Here is a 26,041-nt window from a genome sequence, read left to right as displayed (position 1 = left end):
AGGAACTGTTTTTGAAGGTAGCATCATCGGAACAGATGCGACGGAGGCGAAGGAACTGAGAGAATGGGATGGAGTCCTTACAGGAATTGAGGTGTGAGGAGCTGTAGTCGAGATAGCTGTGGGAGTCGTTGGGTTTGTAATGGATATTGGTGGACAGTCTATCATCAGAGATTGAGACAGCGAGGTCAAGGAAGGGAAGGGAAGTGTCAGAGATGAACCATGTGAAAACGATGGAGGGGTGGAGATTGGAAGCAAAATTAATAAATTTTTCCAAGTCCCGACGAGAGCATGAAGCAGCACCGAAGTAATCATCGATGTACCGGAGAAAGAGTTGTGGAAGGGGGCCGGAGTAGGACTGGAAGAGGTTGAGAACCCCTGCTCTCCGAGATGGTATTTACTACAATGCCAAAATACAATGGGAAGCTAGCTGCACGGTACACCAGCGAGCGCTACCATACACGCTCATACGTTATATTTAAAAGGAATAGATATTACGCAGGTACGGCCTATCCCATTCATTCCTTTTCCTGTCAGGGGTGTTTGACATGTAACTTCTTCACAGTTAAACTATGGAGTACAAAATGCACTCCCAACAAAATCTGCCTCAATAACAAGAGAGCTTTCACTGCTTCTTGGGCTCAGAGCCGCGGGGACTAAAGAAAACGGGAAGCAAGCCAGGAACTCGAGCTACCAACCGCCACCCGACACTTTCCACCGGCTCGCGACTCCATTCGATGTGGTGCCTCCCCATTGGACAGGGCATCTGGGATCCCGCCTGATTGGACGGTGCCGCAGTCACGTGATGAGACCGGATTGGAACTGTCACTGCCCGAGTGAGAGCGGCTGCAGCGGAGAGGAGGTGAATTAATCCTTTCATCGACATTGCTTTCCACAGGTGAGGGATATCCCTAACCCAAGCTAGCGACTTTTGTGCGCTCGTTTTTGGTGCCGTGTCATTTGGAAACGATGTCATTTAAAGTAGCTCGAAACTTCAGGAGATGAACTGATTCCTTTGTGGCAGCAGGAGGAAGCATTGTTGTTGATGCCCAGAAGAAGATTCCTTATTTTGCTGATGATTCATTCGGGTTAAGTTAAACGACCTTCGGTGATTTGACCTTGACTTTTTTGCTGTATGTTGTGATTGAGTTTCTCTCTCTCGGTGTCCGGTTGGATCCCTAGTCAATGAATTTTAGCGTTTTCCGTCACTCCCGAGGGCTCACGTAGCATTGTAATACGAGGAGGAGGGGAATGTTTCATTGGTGCAAAGTGCAAGATCCGTGAAACAAGTGGTGACAGGAAAAGAGACGCCTGTATTGGAAATACTGTAATTGGACAGAGAATAATGTGGTTTTGTTTTCCCACACTATCAGCGTGATTGCTTTTGCACTTTTAGCCGTTGGCCTGCCACTTGGCTATTTAAATAGAAACGCAAGGAATCATTCAGCCCTTCTAGCCATTGATTCAGATCATGACTGACTTTCTACCTCAGTCACATCATGCGGTCTCTTCCTTATCCCTTAATTCCTTTTTTGCCCGAAAAGCTATCGATCTGTGTCTTGAGAATACTCAATGATTGGAATTCTCTACCAGAGCTGTGGATGTTCAAAGATTCACAACCCTTTAAAGAAATTTCTCCTCACCACCATCTTAAATGGCTCCTGATACTGAGATTGTGACCTGAGTTCTAGATTTCCAGAAGTAGACTGGACAGAGCCCACCTCGTGGCAGGGAAAATTGTAGGGGCTGCAAAAGGTGTAGGCAACTCCCCGGCTCTTCTTCTTGTCTCATATTTCCTAATATCTGCTGATGATTCAGACAGCTTTTTTTTGCATGTGGCTTCAAGATGAACATGTCACAAATGTCAGGATGCAGACTGCAGCAATGTGATAGATTAAATGGAAGATACTAAGACAGATCTGCATTAAAATCATAAAAGGGTGTGAATGTTTAGTACTTTAGTATGAAAGATGTTCGGAAGTTGTAAAGCCAGCTTTCGGAGTTCAGAAGACTGAAAAACCAGTTCCAGGTATAAATTCAACCATGCTAAATTCTTTGGCTTTAATAATGAACTTAAACTGTTGAAATTTGAGATCTGATTTGTCAAGGATGATCTTACAAGGGCAGCACAGCATCTAGATTAAGTGATTAACACAGAGTTGTGTCCATGTATGCTGCTGTTAGTAGAAAAAAATACTTTAAATGAACTCTTTTGTCATCAATAGCTATTTTTTTTCTGCAGAATCTAAACAAGAAGATGTCAAGCAAGAAGATCCAAGTTGGTTCTGTGGTGGAAATGAAAGGGGATGAGATGACCAGAGTTATATGGGAACTGATCAAAGAGAAGCTCCTCTTCCCCTATATGGAGATAGACCTACACAGGTTGTAACTTAAGGAATATTAAAAACATGTGGCTTTTATTAATTGAACTTTTTTTTACTTGTTCTATAAAAAGAAGTGAATAAAATTTTGTGTTGAACATAATATTTTCTATTCTCCCATATTTACATTTGGAACTTAATTAAAATTAACATTATAGTTGTATTTTTAATTTTTTTCTGTTGCTATTTCATAAAACAAGGAATGCTGATTGGTGCATGATTCACTGACTGAGCGAGGTGCTTGAGTTTATGTACAGAACTAAAACTTGAAAAATTGCTGAATCACTGAGTTACTGAAAATTCTTACTGATGCAGTATTTTTCCAAAGGAGTTTTGAAAATAAAGGAGTTTTTCAATAAATGTTAAACTTTATCATGTTTACCTTTTTAAGCATGTTTTGAGTATTTTGAAGTATTTTCAGAACTCCCTGAGTATGTGCAAGATAATATGAAGTACTGGATATATGTACTTAAATAAAAGATTGTTTTCTTAATTTTCTTGAGAGAGGTGAATGCTGCTGAGTACTAGTTGCCTTGAAGCTATTGACAAGCCTTTTTGTGTGAGACATGTCAGATAGTATTTTCAGAAACTGTTACATTTGTTATTACAGCTGAGCCTCATTCTTACTGTCCCCCAATGTCCACATACAGCATACTTCTCATAGGGGTTACAGGAAAGGAACCAATAGTGGGTCATGGTTGATGAGTGTCTTTCCATAATTTTGCTACAATAAGGCTAATTGTGATGTCTGTTCCTTTCCACAACCACACCATACTGCCCTGGTTGACATTTGCTAACTCCATACAAACTAAAAATCAAACGTGAGTATTTCTAGCCCTGTGCCACATCAGTTGACCTGATAGGTGCATCAAATGATTAACCGATGAGTAGAAAGGTTTATAATTTCCCTAAAAGTAAATGACTTCCATTAATCGGTTACCTAACCTGTGTTTCATACGAAAGTTTAACAAATATGTGTTAGTGATTCTTTGCAGTTGTTGGACTACATAAAAAATTATAATGATGATGCACATTCACTTTGGAAATTCAGAAAATAAAATTGAAACAAAATAAAAAATGTCTCTTTTTTAATAGAAATTTGTCACCATCATGTGGACTGTTGGTAATTTGAGTTTTTGGGATTACTGTGTACTTTTGAGAGTTTATATTTAACCTGCTATCTCTTTGAACTGAATCACTAATGAAAATAAGAGGAGTAAAATTTGTAAGGTTGAACAGCTGGCCAGCTGGTTAAGATGGAATTAAATTAGGATCCTTGGTATGTGTATATTCCGCCTGAATTTTTCAGCCTAGCTAAGGTAACAAGATATATAGTAGAAATATTTGTAATGTGCTATTTTGGTATATGTCTCTTTTACTTTGAGTGCTTATTGCCATAGTAAAGTACAGTGTAGAAAAGAATGTTATAATCTCAATTAATTTGACTTTTTGGGACATCGGAAAATGATAAAAGATTATGTAACCCAGTGTTGCCTTTAAATGTTGTAGGAATTGTGGTTAGACAAATCTCTGGAGAATTTGTTCTGTTTCTGTTCTTGAATCATGTTTGCTTTTTTTTGAATAGGGAGATGGAGGAATAGTATTTTCTGTGGAAGTTGGTGTATGGTATAAGTTCTTCTTTTGCCTGCAGGAAGAAAATGATTTGGAGTAATAGAGCATTAAGCTTTTTTACAATCTCTTTTTTCTATTTTAATATTTTTGTTTTATTTTTATAAATTACTTTCATCCCACCATGTTGTCATTATTCTTTCAAGTAAAAAGAGAGGAAAGACAAAGGGAGTAATCTCAATGTCAATTGCACTTTTCTTGTCAATTTTTTAAAATAAAGAATAAGATTGCCAATATTGGCTAATAATTTAGTGTTTTGATAACCTCTGGCTCATTCTGCAGGATGGTTTAAGCATGGATGACCATGGAACAGAATGGAGGCAGTGCAGAAGGTTACCATGGATAAATTGTGGCTCATTTGGTTAGTGCTCCACCATCGAGCCAGAAGACTCAAAAGTTCAAGTCCTGCTTCAAGACTTGATGTCATGAAAATTCATTCCATAGACTTGATAGTTAGCCTGTGAATTCTTCTACCACTTGCTCATTATCCCAAAGGGAAAAGCATGTGAAAATATGCAAAAGAAACAAGAAGACTTCCATAACTTATATTGAGTTGGGATACAAGCAGAGGCCTGAAATGGCATATTTCTGTGGGAAGATGATAGCTGATGCCTCATTAGATAAGAGGTGCAGTCTCCATTTATATAAAAATAAGCAGATGAAAAGGTATTTTGTGTGTAGTGAGTAAGATAACCTGTGTCTGACAGTGGAAAAATAAAATGACTGTTCTTGAGAGGAGAAAGCAAATGGGGCATATTTGAAGTTGAATGTGCAAGAAAGTGAAAACTGCAGAAACTGCTTTTGTGGTCTTATGGAGTGAATGGTCACTGGGTGTTCAGAGGCAGCCTTGCAGGAGACTAGCAGTAGCTCAGTTAGTAAATTTCATACTTGTTCGAGGAAAGGAATAAATACTTTTACATGTAATGGCTGATTAACTAGAAGAAAAGTAAAGTAATGGAAATTTTAAAATAAACAGACTAAATTCCTGGTTTCAGGGGTTTTTTTCCCTCCTGTTTCCACATACAAAAAATTCCTGGAAACATTTTGCCCTATGGGAGCTTTTTTTAGCTGTGTAGTATAAACAAAACTAATATTTAAAATTAATTGATAATTTAATGTTGAAACATGGAAGTTGGTGAAGCATCTTCTCAGGAACATAATTGTGGATCGAAAATGAGAATTTCCCTTTGGATTTCCCTTTTAGTTTTAATTTTATGGATTAACTTCAAAACTCAGTCCGAACCAGAAACTGCAGTCACTTGAATGGTCGCAGAAGTGCTTTTTCATAATTCGTAACTGTCCTGAATGTGTTTTATAGAAGCAGTAATAATCTTTAATCCTGTGCACTTTTAAATAAGAAGCACAGAAAAATTATTTTGGAAAATGTTAACATCAATATCAAATATGTCTCAAACAGATTTTTTTTAAAAACAGAGTCATGAATTAACTTTTTTTTTTCATTTAAGTTATGACTTGGGAATTGAGAACCGTGATGCTACAAATGATCAAGTGACCATCGATGCTGCTGAAGCTATTAAAAAATATAATGTAGGAATAAAATGTGCCACCATTACTCCTGATGAGAGCAGAGTGAAGGAATTTAAGCTAAAGAAAATGTGGAAATCTCCCAACGGGACCATCCGCAACATACTTGGTGGCACAGTGTTTCGCGAAGCGATCATTTGTGAGAACATTCCTAGGCTGGTATCTGGCTGGATCAAGCCAATTATCATTGGACGTCATGCATATGGTGACCAAGTAAGATGAAATAACAATCTTGTTATAGTGCTTTTAAATTTCACTGTAAAAGAACTTTGTCCCAGTAAGTTATTTTGATAATCTTTGATAAAGGAAAAATCTTTGAAGCTAATTTTATATGTTTTTAAGACCTTGTTGCCCTTAACTGCATATATATTCATTGTTACCTGGGTTAGTGTTTGGAACATTGTTGGCTGAAGAATGTGCAGCAAAGGCATCAAAGCCTTGTAACAAGCGATTGAAAACAGACCCAAAAGTTTTTCTCTTCATTCATTTCCTTTTCTGGGATATCTACATTAAAATTTCTTCAAGGAGCCATTCAGTTTTCTAGTGGCCAGAAAGCATGATGCCCCTTACTTCTAGTGTCAATATGTTATGCAACAACATCAGGGTGTCACAAAAAGTACCTTTTGGGTTCTGAATCTTTGACAGCAATACCATCTTGTCAACTGACCTGGAACTAAAATTGTGATAACTGTCAATGACATTTTGGTAAAGTAATTGGAGTGTCAGTTTGATCATAACCAAAATGGATCACGTTAATTTGAAAAACCTTTAATTTAACATTGTTATTTCAAATAAAGATGAGTACAGATATCACTCCTACACTGACATTAGCATGTTGCTGTAATTACTCACATTTATACTTGAGCATAACTACTCAAATGTGAGTTTCCAATCTCCACTGTAAATAGGTCTGCTACCAGTAAACTTTTTTTCTTTTTTGGCTTGGCAATAAATGTAACCTGGATAGGACATAGACCAGATCATGCATGGAATAATGCATTTCATCCTAGTTTCTCGGTACAGGACACTTGTCTCCCTTGATTTGTATTGAGGAAGGGTTACTTACTTGTCCATGGAAATACAGCATTTTGATTCTTTGCTAGCTGGAGCTGCTGTGATAACCTAGGTTATGGGCACATTCCATATACCTTCATTGGTTAACCGAAAACACAGTGCTTTGGGCTGGCATAGATGTAAATCTGGAGGTGACCAATATAAAACTCAACTGGTATTTGCTTTTGTTGCATTGGATACCTTCAAATTGGCAACTGGGCTACTCTGAAACACTGTCTTATGGGTTAATCAATGAAACCATGATGGCAGCCAATGATATTTTTCAAAAGGAAAGAAATTCTAATTTTCTCATGAAAAGGCTGATAAGACATATGTGTTAAAATATATTCCCATCTTAAATGAAAAGAGCAGAAAGAATGCTTCATATTGAAAGTACTCCTCATTCCCTTTCCCATCCTCACTTTCCATGTGTTGTCCTTTTTCTTTGTGTGTATGATCATTGTAATATTTCAGAAAAATACAATATTTTGGATAACCCTTAATATACAACTTCCAATATCTCCTTTATAAATCATTTATAAACATGTGCTTTCTTTGTTTTTACTTTTGATGGCGTGGAATGGGTAACTGTCCTTTCCCCCTGTCCATGCTCAGGGAATAGGGATACTAGTGCAAAGATAGCAAAAATGGAAATACATTACCTGACAAGTTTTACGTTTATGAAAAATTCATTTGAAATGAAGAGCAAAATTCACCTGATGGTGCATTCTTATCTACCACTTGTATCTTTTAGTAAAGCATGGACTGGCACATTTTAATGGTGGTTTTAAACTTAAGTTGCAGCAAACATTGATACTTATGCAGAAACTGCAAACTATGTTGCAACAGCATACATGTGATCCTGGTGTGCCAAAAGAATTATGAAAGCAAATGTGAACTTTGCTTTGCAAAGCAATTTTGTATATTGTGCAATCAAATTGGAGATGAGGAGGGCAACAAGTCCAATGATTGATGTCAGTTTTATATAAATAGTGTGAATCCTAATCCTTATGCAAGCCTCATTTCAACAGATCTTACATATTATTTTAAATTATGCACAACTTTTAGTTTAATTGACGTCTGATTATTACTTAGAAGAAATACTCATACTTAAAATGTTTTTCCCATTTTGATCTTTTTCACTGATTTTCTCAATAGGTTGCATCATCCTGTACTTCCCTTGTGCACTTTATTTTCTCTCTGCTTCCTTACTTCTCCATTGTGCCATTTTCCTTTTACTGGCTCTGCATTTTTTCTTCCCATACCTTTCTTGGCTCATTTCTTCCCCATTTGTTTTTCTTTCTCGTCAACCTCAGAGTTTAATTTACTGTCCCTGAGGTAAGGTTGGAGGTCATATTTGCACAAGTGACACTTAACATGCACAAGCCTCTGAAGGGTGTAATGCATAATGCAGCATGCCTGTGAGATCAGTATTGAGAGGCATTCTAGAAGGAAAATGTCGGTGAGATCAGTATTGAGAGGCATTCTAGAAGGAAAAGACCAAATAAATTTAAAAGTTTTTATCCAAACTTATAGTACAAAGATTGTGGACTGAATTTTGCAGCAAGGTTGGAGGTCCCACTGCTAGGACTGGAAGCAGGTCCACTGCTGCTTGGGTTGAGGAGGACTAAAGACTGGAATTCTGTGATGGCTGGCAATTAACTCTGGGAGTAAGGGAGGCATCGCTGGAAGTAGTGGCACCATATTTAAAAGGTTGCGAGCATTCGCTGAGATTGATGCGACCAAAAAGAAGCCTTAGTGGAAGACCTGAGAAAGAAGATCTGTCAAAGAATGGCAGAGGGAAGATCCCAGAGATGCACCTCTGCAGGTTCTCCTCCAGGCTACTCAAGTGAGGTGGAAAGTCCTCTTTTTCCGGGACGGGAGGAAGAGACCTACCCACCAGACCAAGCAAGTCTGGATGGAGATTGCAGAGGAAGTCGGCAGCCATGGGGTGATCACTTGAATCTGGCTGCAATGCCAGCTGCAGTGCCGCAAGAGGATTAATGGCATCATGTGATCAGCCAAAGTGAGTGCACTACGCATTGCTTTCCTTAGGAGCTTACATGTAGCTATGCATTTGAGGGTGAGCTTGCTAGAAAAGGAATGCCAACCAAGTTGTTGAAAGAGAGGCAGGCAGCACAGTGCCATAGGCATACCAGCATCTCAAGTGAAAGGCAGCGGTCCGTCAGAGTTGACTCCTGCACTGCCGCTTCTGAGAAGCCATTTACAGGAGGCATTCCTGTGGCACCATCATGGACAGTCAGGTAGCCAACAGCATAGGTGTTGTACATGCCTTCATTGGGCGATTAGCAATGGTGCTTACAGGAGACGACTGTTCACAAAGCCAAGGGAAGGGCTAAGACTTGTGGTGGTTTCCCTTACCTTACAAACCTGACCTCCATTGAGGAGGCAGCTCTGGAACCTGGAGGCCAGCAAGGGGGCTGTTCCATCACATGGTGAGACAGGAGTGGAGACACAAGAGAGCGAGTGGCCGAATGGATGAGCACAAGAAAACCTCTAGTGAACATGATGTATAGTGCACATCTATCCACCACAGGTTGGATGCGCTCAACACTTGAGTATTCCGATGGACAGACTATTAAGGAATGTGCATTATCCTTGAATTAGTCTCTTTGACACAGGTCAAAGACGAGCACATGGTTCCAGAGAATGGGGGACAGCTGTCCACTTCTGAGAAGCAGGAGGAATCCTCAGAGGGTGCATTGTCACTTCACTTCCCTGCACCCTCTACCAGCGCAGATACTCATGTTGGTGGATATCGGCAAATGAGTAGATATGGGATCACAATCTTGTGAATCCAGCATTGGCGTGCCCAGGTAGCTGATTGAGAATGTGACAGCTGAGGCCACCTACAATGTTGAGGAGTCTGGGAGGGCCCGGTGATTCTCCGCCTCAGGCTGATGACTTGTCTCTGGAGTCGTCAGCAAGGTGGCAGATGCTGGATTACAGACAGATGAGGGAACATCTGGCGGAGCCTCCAGAGACTATGCACACCCTGACACAAATGATGGAAGAGTCCATCCAGGCTATCAGTATCGCCATGTCTCTGGCATGCCTGCGCTTGGCTTCCTCCATCAAGAGATTGGCGCCCCTTATGGAGAACCATATCTAGCAAACCACCCAGTGGATGCGGGAGGTGCACGCAGACATGTGTGCCATTGAAACTCCATGAACTTTGTGCAGCAATGGCTGGGTAAGATGTGTGGCCTCACTGTCAGGTTCATGCACTCCTCAGGTGTACAGGGAGTTACAGCTGTGCCTTGAAAGGATAGAGGAATGGCTACCTGAAGCATTAGGGGGTACCTCTCAGGGTGTTCCTGGCTGGGAAAGTAACTCCTAACTGTGACATTAGCGCCTCATTTAGCTGCGATGAAAGATGAGGCATCTGCACTCTGGAGAAAACCTTCGATCTGCCTGGGCCCTCCAGGCCTTTGGCAGCCAGAGGATGACTGTCCAGGTCATCGAAAACCAAGGGCAGCAAGGTCAGCAGCCTGTCTCCATTTCAGCTGGCAGTGCAGGGGTTGGGGAGGTGCTCAATGTAGAAGAACACATTAGAGATTTAAGAAGAGCACTTAACTACACCCTGGGTTCAAAGGTTAATATTTTGTTAAAGCATGCTGGAGTGCAAATTTTTTGATCGCGAATACATGTGTGATGTGGCAACTCAAGAGGTTTCCTTGTATTCCTTGCGGACTGCTGAGACATCAGGATAGGGTATAGGGGAGATGGCTGCATAGTGGCAATGTCACTGAACTAGTAATCCCGAGGCTCAGGCTAATCCTGTGGAGACCTTGATTCAAATTCTACCAGGCCATTTGGTGGAATTTAAATTCAAATGATTAAACATAGGAGCATAGGAGCAGCAGCAGGCCATTCAGCCCCTCGAGTCTGCTCTGCCATTCAACTAGATCGTGGCTGATCTTCTACCTTGCTGCCATCTTCCCGAATTATCCCCTTATCCCTTGATTTCATTGTTATCTAAAAATCTATCGATCTCTGCTTTGAATATACTCAATGATTGAATCTCCACAACCCTCCAGGGCAGAATTCCAAAGATTTACCACCCTCTGATTGAAGAAATTCCTCCTCATTTCAGCCCAAATGGCCTACTTTTTATTCTGAGGCTGTGTCGCCTGATTCTAGACCCCCCCAACCAGGGGAAACATCCTTCCTGCATCTACCCTGTTGAGCCCTGTAAGAAATTTGTACACTTCAATTAAGTCACATTTTGTTCTTCTAAACTCTAGAGAATACAGGCCTAGTCTCCTCGATCTATCCTCATAGGACAATCCTGCCATCCCAGGGATTAGTCTGGTGTACCTTCATTGCACTCGCTCTATGGCCAGTATATGCTTCCTTAGGTAAAGAGACCAAAACTGCACACGGTACTCCAGGTTTTGTCTCACCAAGGCTCTATACAACTGCAGTAAGACTTCCTTACTCCTATACTCAAATCCCTTTGCAATAAAGCGTAATATACCATTGCATTTGAAACATTTGAAATTGAAAGCTATTCTCAATAATGGTGACCATAAAACTTTCATTGATTGTCATAAAAACCCACCTGGTTCACGTCATGCCCTTTAGGGAAGGAAATCTGCCATCCATACCTGGTCTGGCCTATATGTGACTTTAGATCTACAGCAATGTGGATGACACTTAACTGACCTCTGAAGTGGCCCAACAAGCCACTCAGTTCAAGGCAACTAGGTTTGGGCAACAAATGTTGGCCTTGCCAATGATACCAACATCCCATGAAAGAATAAAAATATACCCTGGCTCCACCTTAGGGTCTGATGGGCAGGACCACACTATGTGAGGTCAATGCATTTATCATGCTGCAATCTAACCTCTTACTGGATGTGAGTAAATGCCACTGTCAATGATGGAAGTGGCAACAGGGCTGCAGAGTGAAGTTTTACTTAATTACAGAGAACTGTCATTCAGGATCATGTGAAATGTGCCTTGTGTCTTGATCCTCCCCTGTGTCTATCTCATGGCACCTTCCCAAGGTTCCTGGGGTCTGCCTTCATCATCTTACTCCATTTCCTCATCATTGGAGGAGGCACTGCATGATATTCCCATTGTTCAAAGCCTCTCCCCTCAATAGTGCTAGGTTGTGCAGAGCACACCATACTACCATGAAATGTGAGACCATTGCTAGGCAATAATTTTGGTCTCTGCCAGATTTATCTAGGCATCTGAACCACATCGTGATAAGCACTATGGCCTGTCATTGGTCACATGAATTGCACAGGGAAGGTTTTGCACCTCTCCTCTGCAGCAGTTCTAGGATTCTTCACAGGTGTCACTAACCACATTTCCAGTGGGGTAGCACTTATCACCCAGTATCCATCCTTGAAGGCGCACCGGGAGCCTGAGAAGTATGTGAGTACCTTAGTATATAGATGTTGTTTCTGCTTCCCAGAAACTGTGCACATACCTGCAGAAACCACTTCTGGTGGTCACAAACCAATTGTTTGAGTCAGTGGAAGCCCCTGAAGCCTGGTCAGTGGGTGCTTTGATGGTGTTGATTATACTCTGCAAAGTTGTAGGGTGGGGCAGTGCAGAACAGACAGAATCCAGCGATGGCCTTAAACCCTCTAGCCCCGTAAGCTTGACTAGCCAGATTGGTATGGAAGTGCATATTTTGGCTGGCCCTCCTGAACATCGCATTGTAAACAGAGAGATCCCACATATGTCTCCATTGCATCCCTGGAATGATCCTGAGGTATAAAAAAAAATCAACATTGAAGTGACCTTCAGCGTCATTAACATTGTGTGGTCATTACTTTCCACGGGACTCCATTGTGGCACACAGCTCTATGATAGCCCCTCTAGAGTCTTCGGTGAGACCATTGCTATGACATTTGAAGGTAACTGAGCCTCAGTTGGTATACTTTCTGTGGTGGGTAACCTTCTTCTGCATTTCCCACAACTCCCCCACCCCTCACAAGGTTGGCACTCATGCTGACCCATTGAGTGGCTTGCCCTGCTGCCTGTGGCTACAACTTTCCCTTTCTGATGCCCCTCTATACTGGAGATCTCAAAGCCTGACTGAAAGGGGTCCATGGCAGCTAGATGCACTCAGTCTCCAGGGCCTTTTACCCCCTGCTTTACCCACACAAGTGCCAGCTGTGAGATGGCATTCTGACAGTATGTCCCTGCAGTTCTGGGAACTTTTTCCCTTCTCTTGATTGACAATGCCAATGCCTACACTGTTTCGTCCTTGCAGCCAAGCTATGGTAGGATTCATGATGGCTGTCGACTAGAGTCAGAACTGACCACCTGCTGGCTCACCGCCTCTTTATATCTGGCAAGATGCTGAAGCTCATTGGTTCCCATGCACGCTTGAAAAAGTGTGGAAACCCTGGTCAAATTGAAGGTAATTGCCTTGTGTAAGAGCGCAAAGTCCTCCTGTCATGCTGGCCACCTTTCACAATATCTGGTTACGACATGAAGATATTGGTGGAATTTTAACCATGTTGCATTTTTTCCAATGGTGGAACCAGAAGTGTGTGCCGTGTATGCTCTCTTGCTTTTTGCATTTTCCTACCCGATTCTAATTAAAATTTAAAGTGCCAGAGACGTACAGGGGAGACGTGTAATCACGCAGCAGGGGAAGTTCTTCAGTGGAGAAACCCGCCGCTAGCTCACAATGCAGCAGATACGGGCAGGCTATAAAAGAGCCTCCTAGTCAAACTGAGAGGCTCTTCATCATGGTTCCAACTTTCCTGCCCTGCTCAATCTCCATTGACGTAAGACTCATTGTGAGCACAGAAGTGGGATGGGTGTTCTTCAAATTTAAATTTTGCTTGCAAATATTTCACATTACATTGGTTTCACTTTATTCATGTGTGCATCATCATTATTGAGACTAGCTTACTCAGAGAGCTAAATGTATTGGCACGCCTCATGGTTGGCATGCGTTGATAGTTACAGTGGAGTTTAAGGGACATTTCTTTACTGTGGAAGAAATTATGCTGTGTTTTTGTATTTACATTTGATTGAATGTTCACTGTCGTACTCACCGCTCTGTGGCTGTGGAGGTGGCTCAACTTGCAGCCTCAACTGGCCCTCCCTTCTATGCATTATAAAGGACATTGTCCGAGATCATTCTCAGTGGGGATAACTGAAATGTTGTGGGTGAACTCAAAGCCCTGTAAGGACTCTGCCAGCTAACACCCTGAGGTGGACCCACATGACAGTGCCCTTCAGTTTTCTCATTTTCTTTCCTTGACTGACCGTTGCCATCACACCAATCCCCAACAACCCCCCTCCACCATACCCAGGATGCCAGGCCCTTCTCACTTCACTCCTGCATGCCCCAAACCCCACGCCACAACAACCTCCCACCCCAAACACCCCTAAACACTGACTCATCCCTGCTGTTCCTGAACCTCTATGCAAGCTGCCATTCACCTGCTCCCTCCATTTGTGCCACAGAGTTCACAAAGGCAAATCACTGACCTCAGACACAATTATACAAAGCCAACTTTAAATGAATGTGAAATGGGTGCTATGAGATTTTCTTCCGCCACTGATTTTAATATGAAGGTAGGACGTAATTATAAAAGATTTTAATATAATGAGTATTCATGGCATGCAAACGTATTACTAGTAGGAAACTGCCACGGGACGTTGTGAGATCCAATCTGCCACAAAGACGCTGCTGAGATAATCTCTAAATTTGAACTCTCTGTCAGGAAAGTGAAATTTTGGCTGCTGCCTAATATCCGTCAAGTTTCCCGGTCTTGCAGGCCCCATAAAATAACCTCCACATTGAGTTTCCATCCTGATTCCTTCCATAGTGATAACATAAGAACATAAGAAACAGGAACAGGGGTAGACTATTCAGCCCCTCGAGTCTGCTCTGCCATCCAATAAGATAATGGCTGATCTGCTTATGTTTTGAATTTCACATTCCCATCTATCCCGATAACCTTTGACTCCCTTGCCTAACAGGAATTTGTCTACCTCTGCCTCAAAAATATTCAATGGCCCCACCTTCACTGCCTTCTGAGGCAAAGTTCCAAAGTCGTGCAACCCTCGGAGAAAAAAATTCTCATCTCTGTCCTGAAAGGGCTATCCCTAATTTTATAACAGTGCCCCCTGGTTCTGGACTCACCCACAAGAGGAAACATTCTTTCCATCTCCACCTTGTCAAGGCAGTTCAGAATCTTGTATACTTCAATCAAGTCACCCCTCAATCTTCTAGACTCCAGTGCAGACAAGTCCAGTCTGTCCAACCTTTCCTCATAAGACAACCCACTCATTCCAGATATCAATCTAGTAAACCTCTTCTGAACCGCCTCCAATGTATTTACGTCCTTCTTTAATAAGGAGACCAAAACTGCACATAGTATTCGAAGTATAGTCTCACCAATGCCCTGTATAACTTAAGCATAACATCCTTATTCATATGTTCAATTCCTCTCATAATAAAGGATAGCATTCCATTAATCTTAATTACTTGCTGTACCTGCATACTAACTTTTTGTGACTCATATACTCATATACACCTCATGTCCTCTTACAACATACTTTCCTACCTATCTTTGTGTCATCTTCAAATTTAGCTACCATGCCTTCACTCCCCTTAACTAAGTCATTGATGTAAGTTGTAAGAAGTTGAGGCCCCAGCACAGACCCTTGTGGGACTCCACTTGTCACATCCTTGCCAATCTGAAAAAGACCTATTTATACTCTCTCCTTTCTGCCAGCTAGCCAATCTTCTATCCCTGCTAATATGTTACCTCTGCACCACGTGCTTTTATTTTCCATAATAACCTTTTTGGCATCTTATCAAATGCCTTCTGGAAATCCAAGTACAGTATGCCTACAGGCTCCCTTTTATCCACCATGCATGTTACTCCTTCAAAAAAATCTAATAAATCAGTTAAACTTGATTTTCCTTTCTCAAAACCAAGCTGACACTTCCCGATTGCCTTGAGCCTTGTGATATCCTGACCCCTTCTGTCTCCTAGCCTCTTTCCAATATGCAGGGAAAATTGTGTCCAATATTTTAGTATTAGCCAATGTAGGCAGTGTGAATGTGTGAAATACAGTTCTGTACAGATCTGTATGTCCCGATTCCACTGGTTAGTCAAATATACCTTTTCAAGTTAATTTTAAAAATACCATTGACCTGCAGGTAAGTATTTCCATCGATTCATAATCCTGTTTGAGGGAAATACTTATTGAGAAATGCCACAGACAAGGGAGATCAGAAGCAAACTTAATAAACCTTGAGGAGGTACACCTTGCTGGCACTAGCAGACAACAATCTACATATATTGCTAGAACATGGGTTCACCCAAATCTCTTATGGTAACCAATTTTTGCTGTCTTGTGGAATGGACAGTGGAGATGCACAAAAGATAATAAATATACAGAATCTGGGGAATGTACACTTGAAAGGGAAATTGCAATTGCTTAGAAATTCACAAAACTGAACAGAACATGCACGTTATAAAAACTGGCTGGGTGATGATATCGGGACATGGCATTGACGGCATTAGTACAGATGAATTTGAAGAAGCTACTAGATACATTTCTGGAAGTGATTTATTCAAAAGGTAAGATTGAAAATGCTTCTCGTCTAGAAACCATGATGAATTAAGAAAGATAAACTTCTCCACAATATTCTCTTTGAAACAATAAGGGTAACAAGGAGCTATTAACTGAATACCTTCAACCCTATGTAGAGCATAATTGTTAATTTTCTAAACAGACTTGTTTCAGGGCTGAAAATCATACATTAGAATTGCAGTATGCAAACAAATATCAATATTTGTATCTGCAATCATGAGGTCACTGGTCATCTTTCAATTGGAGAGTTATTGTAGCTGGCATCAGCGAAGAAAATGTTTTCTTTTATGTCAAAAGATAGGTCAACAATGAAGATTTAAAATTGGCTTTCAAAATATTAATAGTATGCACAATTGAATTAGGATTACAAATGCTCATTTGAGTTAGGGATGTTCTCTTTTTGTTACTTGTTGGTAATTTTCAATCTTGATATTAGATGTGAATACATTTACACTAAAATAACAAGTGCATGCATGAATATTAGGTACTGATGGAACTGCCTTCAGCTTTGATTGCTTTCTGAATCTAAGAAATAATGGTCACCTGGGTGAGACCCCAGATGATAACTGATAGTGGGGAACTGCACTTCAAGAAGGAGTTAATGTCTTCTTAAGGAAGGAAAATAAACAAATACAATAAATTAAAATATAGTGCTATTTTAACTGTATCGTTACTGCTTGTAAAGAGCTTAGCTAGTTTTTTAATCTGGGTTTTTTGGCTGATGAATTTTATCATTCTAGCTCTACTGGAACTAGATTTGGTAGGAAACAGAGATGCAGAGTATTTTTTAAGCGGGGAGAGATTGGGAAATATTGATGTCTAAAGGGACCTGAGTGTTCTTGTTCATAAGTCACCGAAAGCTAACATGCACGTTCAACAAGCAATTAGGAAGGCAAATGGTATGTTAGCCTTTATTGTATGGGGATTTGAGTACAGGAGGAAAGAGGTCTTGCTGCAGTCATATAGAGCCTTGGTGAGACCACACCTGGAGTATTGTATGCATTTTTAGTCTCCTTGCCTAAGGAAGGATGTACTGGCCATTTGGGGGTGCAACAAAGGTTCACCAGATTAATTCCAGGAATGGCTGGATTGTTCTATGAGGAAAGATTGAGGAGACTGGGCCTGTGTTCCCTAGAGTTTAGAAGAATGAGAGGTGATCTCATTGAAGTCACAAAATTCTTATAGGGCTCGACAAGGTAGATGCAGGATGGATTTTTCCTCTGGTCAGGGGGTCTAGAATCAGGGGACACAGGTTCAGAATAAGAGGTAGGCCATTTAGGACTGAGGTGAGGAGGAATTTCTTCAGTCAGAGAGTGGTAAATGTTTGGAATTATCTGCCTCAGAGGGTTGTGGAGGCTCAATCATTAAGCTAGTTGAAAACAGAGGTCGGTAGATTTTTAGAAGCCACTAACATTAAGGGATACGGGGATGGTGTGGGAAGATAGCGTTGAGGTAGAAGATCAGCCATTATCTAGTTAAATGGCGGAGCAGGCTTGAGGGGCCGAATGGCCTACAGCTGCTCCTATGTTCATATGTTCCAAAGCAAAACATTCAATGAATGTTTACAGAACTTGGGGCAGAATTTTACGATAGCGGGATTTTACGTTCCTGCTGTCATCAATGGCATTTATAACAGCCCGTCGTATTCTACGGTCCCATCCCTGCCGAAACGGGGCCATAACATTCTGCTCTTAAAATTTAAACATTGATGTTTTTGGTTCAAATTTATTCATTAAATATATTTTTTGTTCATAGTACAGAGCTACAGACTTTGTTGTACCTGGTCCTGGTACAGTTGAAATTAAATACATACCCGAGCATGGTGGTGAGCCTGTCACATATGCTGTTCATAATTTTACAGGTAAGGTTTGAAGATACGTACTTTATAAAATCTGTACTTTTACATGTTCTGCTCTGTGCATGTTAAGCGATTCTTTAAGTTGAGTAGTTTGTGTTCAATTTCAAATTTGTAGTTACTGTTAATGCTTGACTGGCAAATAAGATTGAGACGCATTCAGTAACACTATTACATACTGGCATCAAGCAGCTTACACTTACAGCCCTCCTACCCCACCCAGGGGTAAACCCGGTCAGGATATATGTAGCAAGCAAGAAGAAAATGTACACAATTGAGAAGAACTCATGAAATAAAATAGGTTTATTGCTAAGTCACTAGTGTCCTGGAGGAATGGAAAGAAAATTCAACACTGCTTCATGATTATAAATTGGATTCATTTCTACACTTGTAAACAGGAAAGGAGTGGGATGAAAGAGGATGTAGAAATTGAAAGGTTCTTTGGACAATAGATTTAAGATCCAAAAACAGTTATGATAAACATAAAATACTACTTTTGGTATATGCGGCTTTGTAAAAAATGTTACTGAAGCTGCTTTCTGTTACAGATGGGGGAGGAGTTGCTTTGGGAATGTACAACACTGACTCCTCTATTAGGGACTTCGCTCATAGCTCCTTCCAGCAAGCTCTTGCTAAAGGTTGGCCATTATACATGAGCACAAAGAATACCATTCTGAAGAGATATGATGGACGATTCAAGGACATATTCCAGGAAATCTATGAAAAGTAACTTTTTTTGAAATAACCATTTCAGAAATGTTTTTCTTTCCCTCCCTGCCACAATCACTTCTCTCCTATTTCATTATTTTACTTGCCTGCAAGGAACTTTACTGTTTGAAACTGCTTCAGTTGCAAAAGAGGATGGGCACTTGGGGCTGAGACTTAACTAGTTCATGTCATTCCTTGATTAGTGAACAAGAAACATGATCACTATGGCAGTGGTCCATAAAGAAACCTGTGGACCAAACTGGCTAGCCCACCAACTAGAGTAAGAAACACTTGACAGGAGACAACATTTTGGTCCTAAAAAGAGGAGGGCAGTGTAAATTTAAACACTTGGAAAGTTTGACTTTATGATACAGTTGTTGAGGTAAGAAGGCTAATTGTACTTCTTTGTTTTAGGCCATGAAAACATTTTTCTCTAACCAAGAATTGCTTTCTCTTGCAGACAGTACAAAGCACAGTTTGAGGCTAAAGGAATCTGGTATGAGCACAGACTAATTGATGATATGGTAGCTCAAGCGCTAAAATCTGAGGGAGGCTTCATTTGGGCCTGTAAGAATTACGATGGTGATGTGCAATCTGATTCAATTGCACAAGGTAATTTTGCTAGTAGCAACTACATTTATCTGTGTTAGGCTATGCTTGATAATATATAGTAAACAGCTAATTCTACTGATAAATTTGTAGATTATATTGTACAGCTTAACCTAACACTTATTTATCAGAGTAACTTGCAAAATACTTGGCAAATTCAGAAATGTTCTTGCAATTCCAGACTTCCCATTTTTCAAACGAATCCAACAAATAAAGAAATAGATTGACAATTTTGTTGGAAAATTCAAGAATTAATAAGAAAAGATTTGCCTTCAGTTCTTGTCTCTACTCAGTTGCTTTACTTGATAGAAAGTTAGAAGCTGTTACTCCAGGCCATGTTCATAGCTAATTACTTGTGTACTGAAATATGTTTTTTTTGATTTTGTATTTTATTAGAAGATATTTTTCTAATTGTGTGCAGGATATGGATCACTGGGAATGATGACTAGTGTATTAATTTGTCCTGATGGTAAGACAGTAGAAGCAGAGGCAGCCCATGGTACTGTGACACGTCATTATCGTATGCACCAGCAAGGCAAAGAAACCTCAACCAATCCAATTGGTAAAATTATTTTGTTTTGCCTTCCTTATACAAATTAAATTACAAGTATGGCCATCCTATTTCATTGATATATGATAATGCAGAGTCTGCAGTGTATTACATGGTAGCCTCAAAGTATATTGCCTTGAAACACATTCTGGATTACATTACTTGATATTAAACCTTAATAGAAACCCACACACTCTCAATTGTGCAAGTGCAGTAGTTTATTTGATAAGGTAAGTACTAAATGGAAGAAATCATAAGAGTTACAGCAATAATTCCAAATCATTTTGTCTTAATTGAAAGATTGTGCAAATTTTGTAATGTGATATTTGGGAGATGAATTTCCATGGGAGGTCTTCCAATCTATCCCTGTAACTTCACGGGAAGAGCTGCGAAAACCCTGAAAAAAAGTGTAAACTGACGTTCTTTAGCTGAGGTTGTGGTGGACTGGTATTAAGTTTTGTGGAAATTCAATCCTATAGGCTTTTAGAAGACATCGTAAGGAGTCTTGAAAATTACAACTAAAAGTTTTTGAATGTAATAAGCTGGGTATTTTGGTTATATAAGAGGAAATAAAGGTGATGTTTAGGAGTTTAATTTGTTTTCAGGATGTGGCAAATGCTGAAAAGGGAGCATTTATTGCCCAACACAGTTGATCTAGGGGCATGAATAGTTAATCACATAATGTGGGAACGGAGTCCAAACCAGGTAGAGATGACAGATCTCTACCCTGAAAGGCATTAGTGAATTAGATGGATTACTAAAAAATCCAGCATGTTTCACAGGTATTTTTTCCCCTGGCAACAGCCTACACATTGGCAGATTTATTGAATTCAGTTTGATAATTTTACCATGGTAGGATTTGAACTAAGTTGCTGGTTCTTTTAGCAAAACCACTGCACAGTTATATAGTCAGCAGAATGCTTCAGCCAAGTATTGGGACTTTACTCCTTAATTTCAAGATCATTATTTGGAAGCATTTAACTTCGTAGGTGACACCAAGTTTTGTGAAAAGCACAATGTTTATAAAAAGGTGTAAAATATTCGAGATCTAAATTAATCCGTTACTAAGCAGATAAGTGAATTGCAAATTATTAATTTTAAGAACTGTAAGATAATAGAAATTTTCATGTTTAGAACCATGGAAATTTATAGAAGGAGGTCATTTGTGTAATAAAAACAAAAAACTGCGGATGCTGGAAATCCAAAACAAAAACAGAATTACCTGGAAAAACTCAGCAGGTCTGGCAGCATCGGTGGAGAAGAAAAGAGTTGACGTTTCGAGTCCTCATGACCCTTCGACAGAACTGATTGAATGTTAGAAGAGGGGTGAAATATATGCTGGTTTAAGGTGGGTTGGGGGGGGGCGAAGAGAAGTGGGGTGGGGGTGGTGTGGTTGTAGGGACAAGCAAGCAGTGATAGCAGCAGAAAATCAAAAGATGTCACAAACAATGGAACAAAGAAGTGTGGAAGGTGGTGATATCTAAACGAATGTGCTAATTAAGAGTGGATGACAGGGCACTCAAGGTACAGCTCTAATGGGGGTGGGGTGGAAAGACTAGCCCGGCATACAAGATTTAAAAATAATGGAAATAGGTGGGAAAAGAAAAATCTATATAAATTATTGGAAAAAACAAAAGGGGGAAGAAATGGAAAGGGGGTGGGGATGGAGGAGGGAGTTCAAGATCTAAAGTTGTTGAATTCAATATTCAGTCCAGAAGGCTGTAAAGTGCCTAGTCGGAAGATGAGGTGCTTTTCCTCCAGTTTGCATTGGGCTTCACTGGAACAATGCAGCAAGCCAAGGACAGACTTGTCATTTGTGTATATCATCTTTGTTAGAACAGTCCAAAACTAATTTTCCTTGCCCTGCTTCAAATATATCTAGTATTTCCTTTGAAGCTTCAATGATCTGCCTTAATAATTTTCTGTAGCAAAGCATTCCTTGCTCTCAACACCCGCTAAAGAATTTTCTCCTAACCCTTTTCATGCCTTTTGTGACTACTTTAAATAGATGACCCCCAAGAAATAGCTTTTCTTTAGTCACTCTATCAAAGCTCTGTAAAGTTTTCCGAACAATATACTATCATCTCACCTGCCTATTGTCACTTCAGACTTCTGAGCATTTCCACATCTCCCATACAGCCCACAATTCCTTTAACTCAGCCATACTCCTCCTCCTCCCTTCAACTTCTTCACAAATTTCTCATTCCTTACTGCCTGAGCTAATTTTCAAATCCCAAATACTATGTATCACCAAAGCTGCTTACCTCATGTCATCTGCTTGTGTCACTAATTAATTCTCATTGCCACTGAAATCCTTATCCATCCATTTGACACCCCTAGATTTGATTTCTTCAACATCTTCCTTGTTGATTTTGCATCCTCTCTACATTCAAGACTCATCTGCCTGTATATTGTCTTGCAGTGATTGCCCATCACACTTATCTATGCATTACTCTGGAATCCCCTAAAATCATATGCTTCATTTCTCTCCAGCCTATAAAATAAGTGTCCACCTTTCCCATTATAGCACAGCATCACTTATTTTTCCTTCCATGATCTGTGAAACACCCAAGGATATTTTTCTGTACTTAATGTGTTGCGATAATAATGCAGTTTATAACACAGTCTGTTGAATCGTAATGTTTAGTTAAAATGACTTTTCTTGAGCTATGTACCAGTGTTTTTTAATGCAATTTCTCCCCCCCCCCCCCACTGTTTTAAGCTTCCATCTTTGCCTGGACTCAAGGACTATCCCATAGGGCAAAGCTGGATGGTAACTCTGCACTGCAGACCTTCTGTACCTTATTAGAAGAAGTTTGTATTGAAACTATTGAGTCTGGTTTCATGACTAAGGATTTAGCTGCGTGTATCAAAGGTCTACCAAAGTAAGTATAAATACTGCTTGGGGCTAACATTCTCATTCAGTTTAAAGAATCCTATCTTTTTTTTCTTGTAGATCTATTACTTATTTTCTTGATGTGACAAAGTCTATTCTGGATTGTTAATTTTCACTCACAGTACACACATGGTTAACTATCTGCTGAATCATAAATTGGCAGAAATATTCATTATGGTCTGATATGATAGCACTAGTTTGTTCCACTGGGATAAAAGGTAGTTAAAAACTAAGTTAAAGATCCCCACTACTATATTCTGTCCCAAGCAGTGTCCTTGATAATTGATGGAACAAGTGCTCCCATTGGTGGAAGAATCCTAAAATACAGTTTAACATAGTGGTACAAATAGATCAATGGGTTTCTCAGAAACAAACCTTTCCATTTAATTCAGATATTCTGTCATTGACATCTTGTGGAGGGAGATTTGGTTAGTAAATGTACTTGTTTCGAAGATTGTAGTCAGATTTGTGAGGAATCTATAATTGTGTTGACTGCTGTTGGGTAATTCTGTGGCATTTGAAGGACTAATTTTATTTTCCTGCATTCCATTCACTGGTCAATTTGAGGACACTAGGGTTTAAACCTAGTCTGAGGACTTTGATATTCACTACCATGAAGTCTTACAGTAGAAGAAATAAGGGACCTCGGAATGAGGTCTTGTGTTTAAAAGTGGCACAGATGATATATTTTTGTTGCTTTTGACATTAAGATTAGCAGTTACTATAAATATCTGTATTGAGTAATGTTCTTTTACTTGTTTTATTTTCAATAAATTTGTCTAGTAATTCATTACCAAAATCACAGTCTATTATCATTATTCTTCCTGCTGTTGAAGTATAAGGGATCATATGATGTATATATTTGTGAGATTATGTTAAATTTGTATAGAACACTGGTTTGGCCTCAACTGGAGTATCATGTCCAATTCTGGGAGCCACACTTCAGAAAAGATGTGAAGGCATTATAGAGAGAGTACAGTAAAGATCCACAAATGGTTCCAATGATGAGGAGTTTCAGTGACGTAGATAGATTGGAGCAGTTAGGATTGTTTTCCTTGGCAAAAAGGTTGAGAGGAGGTTTGATAGAGGTATAAAAAATCATGAGAGGTCTGGACAGAGTGGATAGTAAAAAACTGTTCCCATTGGCGGAAGAATCGAGAACAAGATGTCATAGATGTAAGGTAATTGGCAAAAGAAGCAATGGTGACATGAGGAAAACTCTTTCACGCAGCAAGTTGTCGGGATCTGGGGTGCACTGCCCGAGTGTGGTGGAAGCAGGTTTAATGGAGATATTTAAAGGGGAACTGGATTATTATCTGAAAAGAAAAGACGTGCAGGGCTACAGAGAAAAGGCAGGGTAGCAGCACTATGTACATTGCTTCATTGGAGAGCCAGCACAGACACAAAGGGCCAAATAGCCGCCTCCTGTGCTGTAACCATTTATGATTCTGTAAATTGGAATACAGAGATGATGATATTTCCTTTGACTCCTGGTCATTGCTAGTTTTACCTTGATATTGGGTCGGTAAAGGCATTCTGATTCATGGGAGACTTGAGTTTCACTATTCAGAGCGATCAATGACACTGAACCTAAAAAAAATAACCAGGATAAAACATTAACATTATGTAAACATAATCTGGGAAAGCACGAAGATGGAACACTATCATAGTGCCAACTTAATTCATAAATAACTTGCTTTCCCATATCTTAAGAATTAATCCCTATACATTGTTCTGTGTCAAAATTTATCACTGGTTTAAAATGCACATGAACATTTGGTACAGTACAAACACAAAATAGTATAAATTAAATTGTAGTCAATTTTTAATTAAAAAATCAACTGACGTCTTTTTTCAGCATGTATTCCTATATTCCTGACTGAAATTCACTAATTTTATTTTGTTTTTGAAGAGTGCAACGCTCTGATTATCTGAACACCTTCCAATTCATGGACAAGCTTGCAGAAAATCTAAAACTGAAGCTGGTATCATCACACAAACTTTAAAATTGGCTAAGCATGCATTGTAGAAGGTACACTACAATATTAAACATGGGTTGATGAATGCATTGAATGGTAGAATGTCTCTTTAAAAAAAATTGAGGGAGTCAAATCTAGCTGTTATATTGATAAAAGAACAATTATCTGAACGTTAAAGTTGCATTGAAGGGCATCTCTATTTAATAGATAATAAAACTTCAAACAACTATTGTTGAGTAATAGTGTTGAGCAGTTTGAAAACTTGCTGCTGGCTTTGATCATTACTTTTTACAGATTTTGTTTTTCTGTGAGATTACTTAATTAAATAATCAAATATAATGTTTACATAATGAATTTTCATTACTTATGACGGGATGGGGTGTATATATGTAACACAGCCTGCCAGAGGCACCATGTCTTTTTATTTTTACATAGAACTTATAGAAATCTGAATTTCTTCAGGTATTAATGTAATGTGTCTTTTTTCAATCCATGTTCACTGTGTACTTCAATTTTAAAGATTTAAAGGGGAAAGAAAATCTGTGGGGAATATTTGGTTCAAAGCACTCCCACATTTTAGAGCACTAGCCTTGGGAGAATTATTTCATTGAAAAAAAAATTCTCTCTATTCATTCATTGCTAAGCAACTCCAATGATCTGAGATCGGGAGTGTAGCTCAAACAATCAGTGAAGACCAAAGGGCATTCTGGTGCTATCAGATCCTGGAAAACCCTACTAGCAAATAAAAATGCTAATTTCCAAGACAGTAGCTTAGAATCTGAGGTCAGGTCAGTGAATTCTGGAATATCGCTGGGCTAATTTTTAAATGCACAGTCACCACTTTTGAACTTAAGCTACTCTATTTGCTGTCAACAAAGTGGCCCAAAAAATCTGTTACACTTTTGCCTGGAATTTCTGCAACAATTCTCACTCTTCTCAGTCCATCAATGGGAACCCAATGGAATTACTACCCCAAATCCTCTTTGAACTGAATTAAAATTCCCTTCAGACTTAAGTATCTTATATAAAATAAGGGAATGCTTTGAACAAGAGATAAACTTTTTGCTGCATCAGGCTTTACTGCCACTTTGATGACTTGGGTGTATTTTCACATTTGTAACAGTTATGGATAATTTTCCTTATGAAACTGCTAAAAGTAATTTACTAATGTTAATAGTTCTTTCTCATTAAAACATTTATTACCCAAATAAAATTTACTTAAAAACA

At 39.6% G+C, this 26,041-nt stretch overlaps 1 protein-coding gene across 4 annotated transcripts; it reads left to right on the top strand.

Annotated features, from left to right (window-relative positions):
* The first annotated feature begins 756 nt into the window (after positions 1–756).
* On the top strand, positions 757–26,041 carry idh1 (isocitrate dehydrogenase (NADP(+)) 1). 4 transcript variants are annotated; one of them, XM_041201054.1, is made up of 9 exons: positions 757–859; positions 2,240–2,379; positions 5,474–5,765; positions 17,973–18,078; positions 18,621–18,798; positions 19,241–19,392; positions 19,811–19,951; positions 22,662–22,824; positions 24,748–26,041. In XM_041201054.1, the coding sequence occupies exons 1-9, from the start codon at positions 803–805 to the stop codon at positions 24,839–24,841; spliced, it is 1,323 nt and encodes a 440-aa protein (XP_041056988.1). In that variant the 5' UTR covers positions 757–802; the 3' UTR covers positions 24,842–26,041. The 4 variants fall into 4 exon arrangements, with proteins under 4 accessions (XP_041056988.1, XP_041056989.1, XP_041056990.1 ...); XM_041201055.1 differs by having other exon boundaries at positions 772–895; XM_041201056.1 differs by lacking the exon at positions 757–859 and adding an exon at positions 891–1,105.

The sequence above is a fragment of the Carcharodon carcharias genome, chromosome 12 (genome assembly GCF_017639515.1).
Source record: "Carcharodon carcharias isolate sCarCar2 chromosome 12, sCarCar2.pri, whole genome shotgun sequence".
Lineage (NCBI taxonomy): Eukaryota > Metazoa > Chordata > Chondrichthyes > Lamniformes > Lamnidae > Carcharodon > Carcharodon carcharias.
Note: the sequence above shows the minus strand (reverse complement) of the source record. Positions and strands in the feature narration are given on the sequence as shown.

Bases quoted from the DNA above. Each gene is read 5' to 3' on its own strand.
- idh1 (XM_041201054.1), top strand. From the start codon at position 803: ATGAGACCGGATTGGAACTGTCACTGCCCGAGTGAGAGCGGCTGCAGC. The intron at 5,766-17,972 runs GTAAGATGAAAT...TTTTGTTCATAG, and splicing joins GTCATGCATATGGTGACCAA to TACAGAGCTACAGACTTTGT. The intron at 19,952-22,661 runs GTAAAATTATTT...CACTGTTTTAAG, and splicing joins AACCTCAACCAATCCAATTG to CTTCCATCTTTGCCTGGACT.